This window comes from Pristiophorus japonicus, chromosome 5 (genome assembly GCF_044704955.1).
Source record: "Pristiophorus japonicus isolate sPriJap1 chromosome 5, sPriJap1.hap1, whole genome shotgun sequence".
Classification (NCBI taxonomy): Eukaryota; Metazoa; Chordata; class Chondrichthyes; family Pristiophoridae; genus Pristiophorus; species Pristiophorus japonicus.
Genome location: NC_091981.1, coordinates 99,054,627 through 99,071,569, shown reverse-complemented (window position 1 = coordinate 99,071,569; position 16,943 = coordinate 99,054,627). Strand labels below are relative to the sequence as shown.

Below are 16,943 nucleotides of genomic sequence, written 5' to 3'. Positions count from 1 at the left end.
ATCCTGTTCCCTCATGATGGCTATGTTGTGCATGCAGCACACCACAATGAACTCAGGGACCTGCTGAAGGGAGTATTGTAGACAGCCTCCAAAGTGGTCCAGGCATCGGAAACGCTGCTTGAGCACTCCAATTGTCTGTTCGACGATATGGCTCGCCTTGTAGCGATGCTTGGCTTGTCTGAGGGTTCCGAAGGAGGAACATAAGCCAGGTGGTGAGGCTGTAACCTTTGACCCCAGCATCCAGCTCTGACCTTGTGGTTGACGCTCGAACAAGCATGAGACACTGCTCTCACGCAAGATGAAAGCATCATGGATGCTCCCTGGATATTGAGCATTTACTGCCATGATGCGCTGGGTATGGTTGCAGACGATCAATACATTCCTGGAGTGGAATCCCTTTCGATTTCGGTAAACCTCTGGATTGTGTAAATGTGCTCACAAGATGATGCGTGCACAGTCAACGGCAGCCTGAACCTTGGGGAAGTCAGCAACAAACAAACTATAAACTCACATAAAACTTCAGTGTGTAAAACACAGCCTTCCTTCTCCAAATCCTCTTATGCAGTGAACTTCTGCTCCGTTTTCAAGAGGGCGCTGTTAGCGCCGGGTGCACCCTGGGTCCAACCTGGGTGCAACTGATTTTTTTCGGGCGGGTTTCCGGGCAGACGGTAAAAGAAGCGATATCGCCGAATTTTCCACCTGGGGCGATAGCTCAGCGTTACACACCGATTGACGTCATCCGAATGATGAAAACATCAGGCGGGCGCTAAATTTTAGCGCCGCCGCAAAACCACCGCCAAAATTTCTGCCAGGGCGCAAAATGTTGTGTGAATCGTTTAACACCAAAAAAAATTGTTTTGACATTTCGGCCAGACAGAAAACCGGTCGCAAACCTGTCAAAAATCTAGCCCTTAGTATCTTTTTTTGAACAACGTGATAATTGTTAATTCAATGTCAATCACCCTCTCTGGTACAGAATGGGAACAATTTAATTTGTGGAGTCTCATTCCTTCAGGTGGCAAATTGTTGTTAAGAGATTTAAAAAATGTCAAATTAAAAATGTTTACATTTTTTCTTACTTTTCCATTCTGTCTCTTTTTTCCTCTCTCACAGTCCAATTTCTCTTTCCCGCTCTTTATTTCTGTTTCTGTACCCAATTTGACTCGAATTCATCCTTTTTCCTTTTCTGTCATTCCACAGTTTCTTTCTCAATCCTTAAATCTCATTGGTTAAGGAGATATACTTTTGGCCCTGCCATTCACCAAGGTCTCAGATGCTGCATTACCCTCGCCACGCCATTATCAGCTTCCAGCAAGCTACGGCGCAAACATTTTTTGAGCTGATGGATGCAAGAAAAAATCTAACTAACGAGGCTTGCTCAGGTCCAGCAAGATCCAGCCCATTAAATCTGGCACAGTACCGACTGAAAGGTTGGCAGATTTCAAACACCAACTAGTCTAGGCAAATTGTTAACATAAGAAGTAGGAGCAGGAGTAGGCCATTTGACCCCTCGAGCCTGCTCCGCCATTCAATAAGATCAGGACTGATCTGATCATGGACTCAACTCCACTTCCCTGCCCACTCCTCATAACCTTTTACACCCTTATCACTCAAAAATCTGTCTATCTCCACCTTAAATATATTGAATGACCCAGCCTCCACAGTTCCCTGGGGCAGAGAATTCCACAGATTTACAACTCTCTGAGAAAAGAAATTCCTCCTCATCTCAGTTTAAATGGGTGGCCCCTTATCCTGAAACTATTCCCCCTAGTTCTAGATTTCCCCATGGGTGTAAACATCCTCACTGTATCTACCTTGCATCTACCTTGTAGCCCCCTCATTATCTTATATGTTTCAATAAGATCATCTGTCATTCTTCTAAACTCCAATGAGTATAAGCCCAAACTATTCAAACTTTCTTCAGAAGTCAAACCCTTCATCTCAGGAATCAACTGAGTGAACCTTCTTTGAACTACCTCCAATGCAAGTATATCCCTCCTTAAATAAGGAGACCAAAACTGTACACAGTACGCAGGTACACTGTACACAGTACACCTGTACACAGGTGTGGCCTCACCAATACCCTGTACAGTTGTAGCAGGACTTCTCTGATTTTATATCTTATCCCCCTTGCAATAAAGGCCAACATTCCATTTGCCTTCCTGATTACTTGCTGTACCTGCATCAACATCATAGGCAGTCCCTCGGAATCGAGGAAGACTTGCTTCCACTCTTTAAAAAGTCCTTAGGGTGGCTATGAGAACCACAGTCCCTGTCACAGGTGGGACAGATAGTCGTTGAGGGAAAGAATGGGTGTACCTGCATACTGTTTGTGTTTCATGCACAAGTACCTCCAGGTCCCTCCGTACTGCAGTATTTTGTAATTTTTCTCCATTTAAATGATAATTTGCTTTTTTATTTTTTCTGCCAAAGTGGATAACCTCACACTTTCCCACATTATACTCCATCTGCCAATTTTTTGCCCACTCACTTAGCCTGTCTATATCCCCTTGCAGATTTTTTGTGTCCTCCTCACAACTAGCTTTCCCACCCATCTTTGTATCATCAGCAAACTTGGCTACATTACACTTGGTCCCTTCATCCAAATCATCAATATAGATTGTAAATAGTTGAGTCCCAGCAACGATCCCTGCGGCACCCCACTAGTTACTGTTTGCCAACCGGAAAATGACCCATTTATCCCGACTCTCTGTTTTCTGTTAGTTAGCCAATCCTCTATCCCCCAACCCCATGAACTTTTATCTGTGCAGTAACCTTTTATGTGGCACCTTATCGAATGCCTTCTGGAAATCCAAATACACCACATCCACTGGTTCCCCCTTATCCACCCTGCTCATTACAGCTAATGGAAACGTCAAGCTGTTTGCTAAAAATGGATGGTTTCCAACAAATAAATCATTATTCAATTTTGGGTTGATTTAGTATCATACAATACAATTTCCACCACTTTTTAACTAGATTAGAGATCCTAGATTTTATTTCTTTAAAATCTTAAACATAGAGTTCAATGGATTTAGCATCCACCACATATAGCAGGAAATTCACGTTAGTGCCCCGACACACCCGCTATATGCGAGGGGGAATATAGTACCAAACTAGGAGTAGTGGAATCAAAGGAGGCAGCCTAGAAATTACAGAATGAGTTAAACAAAATATGGAGGTGGACTGGAAGATAACTTTTAATGATAGCAAGTCTAAAGTATTACGTTTTAGACAGGAAAATGGGTGATATTTATATTCCATGACTAATGTTGAAACAGCTAAAGATGAAGGTGAAAGACACCCAGGAGTCTTAGTAGACTTGATGGGGTAGAAATTCAACGCCACCCGAAACAGGTCGCATCTACCGCTGTTGATGTGTTTTCCCCACCGCTGTGGATGAGGTGGCCTCCTGCGCAAAATGCAGCTCTTCGTCATTTTTTTTGGAGCGGACCAGAAGTGGTCATAATGGGGGCGAAAGTGCGGCGGTGAGCACTCTAGAAGGGCAGAATTGGAGGCGGGACGGAGTCTCCGCTGATGTCAGTCATCAGCCTGGCGCTGATGATGTCATGCCGGGTGTGCGTCACCTCATCTCTCCCCTTCACTTAAAGGGGAGAGTTGCTGTGAATCGCTCTGCAATTCTTTTAGTTAGGTTCACTGGGTTCACAGGGAGGACTTTGGCCGAGTCAGCGGCTTGGCACCCAGGAAGGGGTGCCAGACTGCCTTTTAGCGGCCCAGCCGAACCAGGGGGCATAATTATTGGGCCGACCTGGCAGTCAGCCAATAAAAAAAATAAAATGGCGACCACAGCCGTGCACCCTCCCCTTGAATAACCGCCACACAGCCATTGTTGCACACACTTCAAATACAGTGCACTGACAGAAAAAGTTATCGGGGGCACCACTCGGCGGCCCGAAGATTTTTGTAGCTGAATTTCAATGGCGGTGCGGGAGATCAGCGTTGTGCTCTTTGATGACGCAATTAGGAAGGGTCAGCAGCAATGGGGTGGAAGTGGGGACCATTGGAAAACTCAACAAGGTGAATTTCGCTGGCAGCGGCCATTCGACCGCAAATCGGCAGCCACTTGACTCCGCCGCTTGGCTGGCACTTTCCAACGGTAAGAAGCCTTTTCAGGAGCCTGAGTTTCGGCCCCGATATGTCCAACTAATGCCAAACAGTAATCAACAAAACGTAAAGAATGTTGAACTATACACAGCGAAAGAGTAGAATTCAGGTCAGAGGAAGTCATTCTCAAACTGCACAGTGCCCTGGTCAGACCACACTTTTAGTACTGTATCCAGTTCTGATTGCCAAGAAACCTGGGAGATACTCAAACTTTGAAGTGCCGTGTGACTGATACTTTAATGTGAGAAGTCAGAGTTACCAGGAAACACTGAGGGACTTGTGGGCCACAGTGGGCCCCCCGCTCAAAACGGGTTTTCACCACCGCGGTGATTGAGATGGCCTCTTGAGCGAAATCCTGCTTTATTTTTTTCCAGTCGGATCTGGAAGTCACTCTTAATGGGGCGGACATTGGGGCAGTCGGTGAGTGCAGCGGAGTCCGGAAGTTGGGGGGGGGGAGGAATGTAGTGACCACTGCGATGAAGTCATCATGGCTGTCTCCTTCACTTAAAAGGGGAGAGCCTCCGGGATGTTTTAACTTTGGTCCACTGGACCACCAGGGAGGGTTTCGGCTGGGCCAGCGGCCTGGCACCCAAGAGGGGGTGTCAGGCTGCCTGTTGGCGGCCTGGCTGAACCCGGGGGCATAATTGTCGCGCTGACCTGGCAGTCGGCCAACAAAAAAAAAACAAGACGGCAGCGGCAGTAGGGGAGCCGCGCCACCACTGCAGAAGGCCTCAGCCTCACTGGACCATCGGGAAAAAGCTTGTTTGGGCACCGCCAGGCAGGCCAAAGATTTTCACGGCAGAATTTTGCCATCAGGGAGGTAGATCAGCGGTGCGCACTGCGATGACACATATAGCACAGATCGGCAGTGGCAGAGCGGGGGGGGGGGGGGGTGAGTGGGGCACCGCCGCGATAACACGGGAAAAGTCGGTGGCCATTGCGCTCCGCAGCGAGGCCGCCGCTGTCTGGTGCTAAGAGGCTTTCAGGAAAGGGGCAATTTCAGCCCCATGGTCTTTTCAGCCTGGACAGGAGGCATCTTATATATAAGATGGTAAATAGTATAGAAAAAGTCCATTCAGAATACTATAAATTAAACTGCGGGAACAAAACAGGTTCAAATTAATAGATGGTAATGTTAGGACTGATATCAGGAGGTTCTTCTTCACAAAGAATGATCACCACTTAGAATGGACTGGTGCAGGTACAGACCCAAGAAAGATTACCAAACCATTCGATGAGTGTAGGGTTGCTCTGGGCCGAATGGCTTCCCTCCTTATTAAGTATCTGGTGGTCTCCATTATGCCGTGTTTCATTCATCTCCGTGGAGACGATCCATCCGCATTTTATAGCCACGGTCACTGTATGCGATTGGGGCGGTACTGCACGGAGCGATTCGCCGTTGAAGCGACTTGCTTTCTTCGGCCAGCAGGTTTTTCCTGGGCGGTCACCTAAAGATGTGGTGATGCTGCTGATTATTGAGGATGTGATTCAGGCTTATTGTCATGGATTGCCGTCATACACGATTGACCAATGCGATCTGGCCGGGGTGTGTCCTGTTACCGTGGTACAGGTAGACAGCGGCCGCGGTGTTTCCCAACTTGTCTCTCCCCTCTTCGATTATATCGTTTTTATTTTTTTAAGAACTCCACAGAGTTGCCCTCCGGTCTCACCATGCAGACCGATCGCCTGTCGGCCGGCGACCCGTTTTATTTCTACAGAGAAACTGAAGGATTCAGCTCTCTGCACCCCGCCTATGAGTCCAATGAGCAGATCACCCCAATGCAGTTTCCCCAGCGGCCCACTGTATCTGCCAACAGGTGAGAGACGTATCTGCAGAGAGTCCACTTGAAACCAATGAGAGGAAAAAAACTTAGTACCACAAACTAATCACTAATTTTGCAATGATTATATTTGCAAATGGCATCTGTATAACAACTTGCATTTATATATAGCACCTTTCGCAGAGAACACATGCCCCAAGGTGCTTCATAGAGGGGGGGATAGAGAGCCCGTACTAAACCTATGCTGAAGAGTTAGAAGTGAACCAAAGCTTGGTGCAAGAAATGTGTTTTGAAAGGCTTTCAAAGGTGGAACGGAGGTCGAGAGTGGTTCCAAAGAGTAGAGCTGAGGTGGCTGAAGGCTGCATCACTGAAACTGGAGTGGAGGGCGATGGGATACACAGGAGGACAGAAACAACAACAACTTGTATTTATATAGCGCCTTTAACATAGTGCAACGTCCCAAGGCACTTCGTAGGAGGATTATGCAATAAAAATTTGACACTGAGCCACATAAGTAGAAGTTAGTGCGGGTGATTAAAAGCTTGGTCAAAGAGGTAAAGAGTGTCTTGAATGAGGAAAGAGAGATGGAGAGGCGGAAAGGTTTATGCAGGGAGTTCCAGGAGGACTGGAGGATGCGATGGGTAGGAGACATAAGGATGGAGATGATGGGATGAGGATTGTAGTTGAGAATATGGATTTTAAGTGTAATCCTTGGGGGGGGCTGGTGGTGAAAAATGAGCATGGTGTAGTGTGGGCAGCAGAGTTTTGGACGGTTTGAAGGTTGGGTGGCCCACAATGTGGATGTTAGAAAAATCGAGTCGTGAGATGACAAAGATGTGGATGAGTAGTTTGCCTGACAATTCATTCATTTGCTGTTTCTGGGACCTTGATGTGCACAATTGCCTACATAACAACAAGAACTGCACGTCAAAAGTAATCTATTGGATGTAAAGTACTTTGGGAACATCCCGACAATGCAATAAGACAGTATACAAAAGCAAGTTTGTTCTTTCTTTCAATCCCCAGATTCCACCATTTATTTAGAATCTGGCACTCACATCTTTAAAAATGAGTCTTTGGCTGAAAATCAGTTCCAAAGTCTACTTTTTGAGACAATTGAGAGCTAGAACAATGGCATTCCAGAACCCAGAACAAATTTCTGATGTTTTTGAGCCAACGTGGGGACTCTCAAGCATGAGGTAACAGGTGACTCTATCACTCTTATCACCAAGATGTTGTAAAGCTGCCACTGTTAAAAATTGATTTATATTTATGCAAAATTCCAGTACTGGTGCAATTGACTCCCAGATGGTGAGAAATGGCTTCAATGCAGACCCACAGTGAATTGTGCTATTTGGAAGTAACTATCTGTCATCAAATCACAGTTGTAATTATGCATAGCTCCAGGTGCCACTTTGATGTGCAAGAATGAGGAACTGACAGAAATTAGTATTAGTAAAAAAAATAGTACTGGAGGAATTAATGGGACCGAAACCCAATAAATCCCCTGGACCTGATGGCCTACATCCTAGGGTTTTGAAAAAGGTGGTTATAGAGATAGTGGATGCATTACTTGTCATCTTCCAAGATTCCATAGATTCTAGAATGGTTCCCGCAGATTGGAAGGTAGCTAACGTAACCCCACTATTTAAGAAAGGAGGGAGAGAGAAAATGGGAAACTACAGACCAGTTAGCCTGACATCCATCAGCAGTAGGGAAAATGCTAGAATCTATTATTAAGGACGGGGTAACCGGGCACTTAGAACATAATAATAGGATTGAGCAGTGTCAACACGGATTTATGAAAAGGAAATCATGTTTGACTGTTAGAGTTTTTTGAGGTTGTAACTAGCAGAATAGATAAGGGGGAACCAGTGGATGTGGTGTATTTGGATTTTCAGAAGGCATTTGAAAAGGTGCCACACAAGAGGTTATTAAATAAAAATTATGGTTCATGGGATTGGTGGTAATAAACTAGCATGGACTGAGGATTGAGTAACGGACAGAAAACAGAGCATAGGAATAAATAGGTCATTTTCGGGTTGGCAGGCTGTAACTAGTGGGGTACCACAAGAATCAATGCTTGGGCCTCAGCTATTCACAATCTATATCAATGATTTAGATGAGGGGATCAAATGTAATATACACAAGTTTGCTGATGATACAAAGCTAGGTGGAAATGTAAGTTGTGAGGAGGAGGAACAGAGGCTTCAAGGGAATATAGACAACAACAACAATAACTGGTATTTATATCGAGCCTTTAATGTAGTGAAACATCCCAAGGCGCTTCACAGGAGTATTATGAGATTTAAAAAATTGACACCGAGTCGCATAAGGGAAAATTAGGGCAGGTGACTAAAAGCTTGGTCATAGAAGTAGGTTTTAAGGAACGTCTTGAAGGAGGAGAGAGAGGTAGAGGCGGAGAGGTTTAGGCAGGGAATTCCAGAGCTTAGGGCCTAGGCAACAGAAGGCGCAGCCACCAATGGTTGAGCGATTATAATCAGGGATGCTCAAGAGGGCAGAATGAGAGGAGCACAGACATCTCGAGGGGATTGTTGGGCTGGAGGAGATTACAGAAATAGGGAGGGATTTGAAAACAAAGATGAAAATGTTGAAATCAAGGCATTGCTTAACTGGGAGCCAATATAGATCAGTGAGCACAGGGGTGATGGATGAGTGGGACTTGGTGCGAGTTAGGATACCGGCAGCCAAGTTTTGGATCACCCCTAGCTTATGTAGGGTAGAATGTGGGAGGCCAGCCAAGAGTGCATTGGAATAGTCAAATCTAGAGGTAACAAAGGCATGGATAAGAGCTTCAGCAGCGGATGAGCTGAAGCAATGGTGGAGACGGGCAATATTACTGAGGTGGAAATAGGCGGTCTTAGTTATGCTATGGATATGTGGTTGAAAGCTCATTTGAGAATCAAAACTGTGTGATTCAGCCTCAGACAGAAGTTTAGAGTTTAGAAGAATGAGAGGTGACTTCATTGAAGCACACAAAATTCTTACAGGGCTTGACAGGCTAGATAGAGGAAGGATGTTTTTCCTGGCTGGGAATCTAGAACCAGGGGTCACTGTCTTAGAATAAGGGGTCGGGTTAGGACTGAGATGAGGAGAAATTTCTTCACTCAGGGTGGTAAATCTTTGAAATTCTCTACCCCAGAGGGCTGTGGAGGCTTAATCGTTGAGTATATTCAAGACAGAGATCGATAGATTTTGGGATATTAATGGAATCAAGGGACATGGGGATAGTGCAGGAAAGTGGAGTTGAGGTAGAAGATCAGCCATGATCTTATTGAATGGCAGAGCAGGCTCGAGGGGCTGAATGGCCTACTCCTGCTCCTATTATGTTCTTATGTAAACTAGCGGTGGGAATGAAAAATTGAATATAGGTAACATTTAAAGCTAGGTGGACACAAATCCTTGTATCCTTAAGAAAGTCTCAAAAAGCATTTTGACCTTTTGCTAAGGCTGAATGGATAGAGAGTGATGGGCAAAATTGAAGGGAAAGGAAATCTAATGTGCAGGCACAAGTCGGGAGGCAAGTGATGGAGCAACCCAGTACTCTGTTAAAGTGAACGTGATGCTGTTAGAGCTGGTGGTGAGGAGGAGTGGCCTTATTGTCAACCTACAACACCATTCCCATGGGTCAGCATTGTAGCAAGTCTGCAAGGAGGTGGAGGCAGACTTAAGGCCTCAGCTGACTGGTACTGTCACTGACTGTGCCAGCTCTATGCTATATGTTAGCTGTTGGTATCCTTGCCTTTCTGCTGATCCAGAAACTAAGAAGGTAGTCCCACAACGTTGTTGCCAGGACTAGCAAAATGTTTGGCACCTAATTGGGTATGATCAGACTGCGCTGGTTGTTATTGACCCTGGCATGTAATACCACTTAAAACATAATCTACTATGATTTGGGTGCTTCTAAAGAACCATCCAGCATTAAGATTAGTCAGCCCTACATATATCTATTTCATGCCACCAGGTCTGCAGTCATGGTCTCTCTTGGGAATTGAAGCCTCTGCATGTCCTAATCCTGTATCAACGTGAGGTATATGCACCTCTGTCTGTGGATGAGGATGTGAGGGTACTGACAAGTGAGCATGGGAACATCTGGGGCATCCTGTCCTGCCTCCCATCCCTTTGTTGGTCCTCCTACAAAAAGTACAGATATAAGAAGATTCTCATTGGGAAACCCTTTGGTCACATTGATGCTGCTGTGTGGGACAAAAAGAAGTCTCAGAACAATTGCCACAAGAACCTAAACAGAAAGAACAAAAACTCAAACAATTGAAGAAAGATGAGACTGACCTTTCAATGAACGTAAGCGCACAGCTGACCCTGGGCATCAAGTAATCATGGCTGTAATCCGGATTGAGCATTCTGCATGCATTAGTGCCAGGAAATTGTGTGCCAGATGCTCCCTCTTGCCAATTTAAATAACTCAGGTGGCTATTTCCTGCCCACGATTTCCTTTCCTCCTGAAAATGCACACGATACACAAAGTGGAAAGCAAACTGGATTAGTGGATCTCGGCCTACTTTTACAATCAGATTTCCCCCATTTACACATCGAAGTCAGGTGAATCTGATTGGGATCTGAATTCTAAATTGATCTGAACTGATCAAATTTTAAAAATTCTGGATTAAAATATTCGGATTTGGAAGTGACTTTGCAGCTTATGCTTTAACGTCAGTTGGTGGATAGTCTATTTATTCAAAGATCATTTTGTACCTTTTACTTAAAATGGTTTTAGGAAAGTAAATAGATCATCATCATCATAGGCAGTTCCTCAGGGCCTTGTTTCCACACTAAAACTGAGTACAGGCCTTCCAGGCCCAGAACTGCTCGAGGTCGTCCTGCAAGGCCATCTGCAGTAATCCTCATAGAAATTCAGCAGCCTTCCACCAGCCATGCAGCAGCTACATGGGTAGCACTAGAGTAGGAACAGTGAAATATGCAAAGGAACACAAAACAAAAACACTAAGGGAAAGCACAAGGGTGACTAGTTGACTTTGTAATGTAATATTGCTATTAAACATTTAAAATTATGTTTGGAATGTTTGCTTTGTGGTGGCTTTCATTTCAGCTTTGTGCCCAAGAGGACGCTGTGGTGTTCCATAACAGAGGGATGGTAAGGTGGGGAAGTGATGAGCAATGGGGATCTGGGGTTTCATTCAGGGGAACCAGAGTCTGATGATGTGCTCATGGACAGCCTGTCTGAAACAGGTATTTGCAGGCTGCCTCCTCCCTTCCTCTTCCTGCTCTTTCTCATCATCCTCCTATTCCTCCTCCTCCTAAGATTGTCCATCTTTGCCACCATGGAACCCATGGTGGCAAAGACTGCACCCTCATGATGACCAAGTTGAGGATACCCACTCCAGTGAGTACCGTAGAGCTCCTTCCAAGCGGTCAAAGCAGCGGAACCATTACTTGAGCACCTGATAGTCTGCATGGCTGTTATATGATTGCTGGCCATGAGTGATGGGGTTGCAGAGGGGAGTCAACAGCCAGGTGTAGAGTAAATAGCCATTGTCTCCGAGCAGCCACTCTCAGGTTCGATGTGGTAGCTGAAAAAGCTGACACAGCAGACTGGTGCAATATGAAGGCATCATGACTGCTGACAAGATATCAGGCATGTGCCATCATGATGTGCTGGGCATGGTTGCACATAAACTGCACATTAAGAGAGCGGTAGCCTTTGCAGTACATCTCAGCATTGTTATGCCGACGCAGTGCACTAATAGAGTTGCCCATCACTTCCATGCTGGAAATCATGGGCTCCAATCTCCATGCAAATCCCCATGCAATGTTGGAGCCGGGCTCCTCCATGCTCCTTGACAAGAGGCTTTCTGGCAGGCCTGCCATTGCATGAAGCATTTCTGTGTGCATGCCCAACACCCTTCTTCTGAAACCCCCCCATTGAAGTCCTCATCTGAGTGCTCTGCAGCTGAACTTGTGTGCGACCTCGCCCTCCGGGAAGTTGGCACCTGCACTACTCTTTCCCCCTGCCCTGGCAGCAAACCACTCATGCCCAGTGACTTACCATGTTCAGATCCCTCCCCTACTCTACCCTCAAGTTAGTGCAGTGCCATTTTCTAAGCTAGTGCCTGGAAGTGTCAAATTGAGTGACAGTGTCTCTTCTTCATCATTCTCCTCCTGTACTGCCAGGCTGGGCTAGTACAGCCCATCACCCCATTAGCAGTTTACAGAAACTAAATGCTTGTAAAGACCAGTTTGCGAAATTACCCACTGGATGTGCATAGTTTAAAATCACAGGACCTGCTCCCAGGATTCTTCATCCATGGATAAACAATTGTGGGGAGAATGTCAATCTATATTTTGGGCAGTTTGCTCAATATATGAATAGTATATTGTTCTCTTCCCTTACCCCTCCATTTCTACTGAATGGCAGTCATTTCAATCCACATATCCACATCTCTGAGATGATTAAGTTGTTAAAAACACTTCAGCCTGCACCATATGTTTTTTTTATTTCCCCACTCATTGCATTTTTTTGTTGATTATTCTGTCCAAAATACAGAGCACACAGAACCTGTCCTGACAGGTCCTCTCCATCACAGAAACGATCCAGCAGCTGGATTCTGTTTAATAATTTGTGAACTCGGGGATAACGTTAATGAGTAATGGTTTAATAAACTTTATCTGCTACGGTGTTATTTGTTTTGGTTTTCTTTTCGCAGCCTGTTAACCCTGGAGGAATCAAAATACCTATGTGTGAATGATTCATGAAACAGTATTATTGACCATACCATCCAATGTGATTAGACTTCATAGGTATTGTACTATGCACAAATAAAGAAGGGGTCAACCAATAGAAGGCTGAATGGATACAAGTTTGCATAGTTGAAAGGTCTGTTGGTCGATTGGTTGCTTAAATCTGTATTAATCCTGAAGCTTTAATAATTGAAACCCAGCAAAAATTTATAAAACCTCTGACATTAACTAACTGAGCTTGAATCATTTATCTTGTGGTCCATATTTGTTTAAAAACACATGTACCAATTTTTATAGAACATTGGTGTTGCATTATGCCCAGCACTGTCATCATCATCATCATAATCAGTCCCACTTTTAAAATGAGTCCTTAGGTGGCTGAACAGTCCAATATGAGAGCCACAGTCCCTGTCACAGATGGGACAGATAGTCGTTGAGGGAAAGGATGGGTGGGACAGATTTGCCGCACGCTCTTTCCGATGCCTGCGCTTGATTTCTGCATGCTCCCGGCGATGAGACTCGAGGTGCTCAGCGCCCTCCCGGATGCACTTCCTCCACTTAGGGCAGTCTTTGGCCAGGGACTCCCAGGTAACAGTGGGGATGTTGCACTTTATCAGGGAGGCTTTGAGGGTGTCCTTGTAATGTTTCCTCTGTCCACCTTTTGCTCGTTTGCCATGTAGGAGTTCCGAGTAGAGCACTTGCTTTGGGAGTCTTGTGTCAGGCATGCGAACAATGTGGCCTGCCCAGCAGAGCTGATCAAGTGTGGTCAGTGCTTCAAAGCTGGGGATGTTGGCCTGGTCGAGGATGCTAACGTTGGTGCGCCTGTCCTCCCAGGGGATTTGTAGGATCTTGCGGAAACGTCGTTGGTGGTATTTCTCCAGCGACTTGAGGTGTCTACTGTACATGGTCCATGTCTCTGAGCCATACAGGAGGGTGGGTATACTACAGCCCTGTAGACCATGAGTTTGGTGGTAGATTTGAGTGCCTGGTCTTCGAACACTTCGTCAGGCGGCTGAAGGCTGCACTGGTGCACTGGAGACGGTGTTGAATCTCATCATCAATATCTGCTCTTATTGATAAGAGGCTCCCGAGGTATTGGAAATGGTCCATGTACAATAAAAAGCACAAGGGTAACTTTTCTGAATTTGCATTCATGATGAGGAGCTACAAAATACCCGCCAAATACTCAACCACCCCACCTACCCACAGAGCATACATCGAGATTAAGTGTGGAGGTCACCTGCAGGATTTTCCATTCATTAAGGTAAAGGTTGAGAAATCCTGTGGGGATGACTGATCTCTTTGCCTAAAATTCCGATATGTGCTCAAAGTGAGTGAAGCTCTACACTGGGATTATGAATTCATACGATTACGTCCACAGCTGTTTTCAATTTCTTTTAAAGATTTTAAATAGTCAAACCCGCTAATATTTCTGAAAAATTTTAACTTTTTTTTGCTCCCACTAAAAGAAAGTTGCGAATGAAAGGGGTGATGATGTGATCTTCCGCTCCCGGTGAGGAGCTTTACATGACAGAAGCACATGTAAGGACAAAGTCAGCATGACCAGTTAACAGCCCAAAAGATTTTCTGCCCAATAATTTCAATCTCTTATCACAGTGGTGCCAAAAGAGGAGAGCGAGAAAGAGTGGTGTAAATTTTATCATTATGTGCCAAGGGTGAGGAACGTGCTCAAACATATTGAGAAAATTAGTGGCTGTGTTTCCCACAACTTTCTAATATGTGCTGACGGTGGGCAAGGTTCCTTGTCATTGGTGTATCAAAAATGTAAGTCAATGTGTCAACATACAAAGCTTTTGTCTACAGTGTAACAAATACCTGACCAGGTGTATATCAGAATATTGTACCTGTAGCGTTCTGTTACTGGGCTTGCTTCATTCATCAGAATAGCTACTAATTCACTCGATCTTGCAGATTTGGAAAAGTACGAGCCTTTCACGCTGGAGGAAATAAATACAGTTTAAATTGGAGTTTATTTAAAATAAACAATGTATGCCTAGGTTCTATGTTTTTTGGTAGTTATCTGGTAACATTACTGTTTAGCGATGCCAATTTCCTGGCAAGAGCTGCTCCATGATGGTTGTAAAGCAATTATCCATTCATGCTACATTATGCAAAACTACATTGAAACAGTTAAGAGTTATACTCATCAGAACATGAGGAAAGTTGCCTATCCAACAGTACAAATTATTTAGTAGTGGAAGCTGATCCAGTGGAAATGAGTAAGGCAAAAATACTGAGTGTAAAGGAGTTTATTTATCCTGAAATGTTGTATCTTATAGCGCCCACTAGGTGGTGGTAATGCTTCATCAGGGGATGCACTGTAACTGTTTTAATAGCTAGAAATGCTCAGAGTGATTCTCTTTTCTTTCAGTTTGCTTATCAGTCCAACAAGAAAAATTTAAATCACTAGCCAAAAGACAGAGTACTGTACCCATTGATAAGAATGAAAAGCCAAATTGCAAAAAAGATCTTGCTTCGTTTCATTAAAATAAACTGTCAAAGTTGTGAGAAGATATAATGACATTTCAGAGGATAATGAACTGCACTTAAAACTAAGTTTAACACTGTCTGGTGATGGTTCTTTATTTATAAAGTGCATGTTTAATCTGGATCATTGATGGATCTAAGCATCAGCTCTGAACAGACTACTTTTTCTTTCTCACAGGTATAATCAGTATTTGGAAACTGCCCCAAAGATTCCCCGGACTCCTTGGGGCACTGAGAGAGAATATGGAGGTGTCGCAATAATGAATCTACCTGATACTCACAGACCAAAGGCTGAGTCTTCCATTTTAATGGAAAAGGGACACAGGCATTTTGGTTATGGTGGATATCCTCTTCCTAGGTTTGTGGCCTGTTTGAATTGTTATGCTTAATGAAATGTTTTAATGATTTTTCGGAAACTATTTTACTGCAGCTCTAATTCGGTGAAAACTATGATGGAGGTAAAAGACACTCCATAAATAGTAAAGGGGTAAATTGCCCCTTCTTTAAGGCCCGTTACTGCCTAAGAGGCCATAACGGGGCATTAGGCCTTTCCGTCCAGGGGCAGGCGCAATTGCCCCCGGGCCAGGGCGTGGGAACGGGTTTCCACCACACCCCGTGTTTCCGCCCCAGCTGGCACGCTGACCCCTTATCACCCAGCAGCGGCCCCTTTTCTGCCCCACAGGGGAAATTGACCGGCAGGAGCACGGCAGGAAGCTGCCAGTGGCTAGGTGATGCGGCCACCCTTAAAGGTGAGGGTGCATTGCTGCGGCCGCCATTTTGTTTTAATTGTCGACCGACTACTGAGACGGCTCGACAATGGTGGCTGCTACTTCGGCTAACAGGCAGCGGGATGCCGGGCTGTTGGCCTTCCCTGGTAGCCAAGTGGGCTCCACGTAGGCCTCGCAAGATCCCTCCCCTTTAAGTGAAGGGGAGGGATGTTGCAACGCGTCACCGCGACGTGGCATGTCCGCGTCATGCTGACGTCAACACTGCCCTGTTCCTGACCTGAACCTGCCCCAATACTGCCTCAAACAACGCCCCAAAGCACTGGGAGGCAGTGTCAGAGTTAAAGAGACAAATTTTTCTATTCTTCTCTCTGAATCCCGCCGGGCAGTAAATTTCCAGATAAATCAAAGTGCCCTCCCCAGTTTCCCACTGAGGGCAAGTTCGGCCCCTAAGTGTACAGATTGACATACCAGCGGAAAGCATGTGTCCATTCTTGGTTTAAACATGGACATTGGAAAAAAATTTCAACACCGATTGGGCACAGGCTGAATTGGTATGCTTTGTGATCTTTTTACAACTGGGAGCAACACATACTAATATCCACCCCATGCTTTTTCCTACTGTGACTCCTTATTTTCTAGTGATGACCAGCTGTGTAATTCTGTTTTATTCTTTTCTCCCACTTTTATGATTTATTTTTCTAATCTGTATATTTCTGGAGGACAAGAAACATGCCAAGCTGATCTGCAAACCCAACATGAGCCCAGTTAATTGTCCAGATTTGGTTCAATTCTGACCCCTTTTAATTGCACGTATCAAATGATTTTTTGAAGTCCCTGCTGTTGCTCAGAAGGATGACTCTGTGTACACCGAGTGTCCTTCAAACTCTACAAAGTCCACAATTTCCCAACCACAAATGCAGTCCTCAAACTGTGTGTAGCTGGAATAACAAACTAATTTTTATCAGTTATAATGTTAACCTTTATTCCTAGAATTAGAGAATATGCAATCATCTATCTGAAACTGGTGCTGAGAAGGTATGCTGCTTCATGGTTGGATGTGTCC

At 44.9% G+C, this 16,943-nt stretch overlaps 1 protein-coding gene across 1 annotated transcript in view; it reads left to right on the top strand.

Moving 5' to 3' along the window:
• Positions 1-5,796: 5,796 nt before the first annotated feature.
• LOC139263855 (sperm-associated microtubule inner protein 4) overlaps positions 5,797-16,943 on the top strand; it is a 91,637-nt gene continuing 80,490 nt past the window's right edge. The window contains exons 1-2 of the mRNA XM_070879911.1: positions 5,797-5,942; positions 15,331-15,510. Of these exons, the coding sequence (XP_070736012.1) occupies positions 5,797-5,942; positions 15,331-15,510 (326 nt within the window). The remainder of the gene's footprint in view (positions 5,943-15,330; positions 15,511-16,943) is intronic.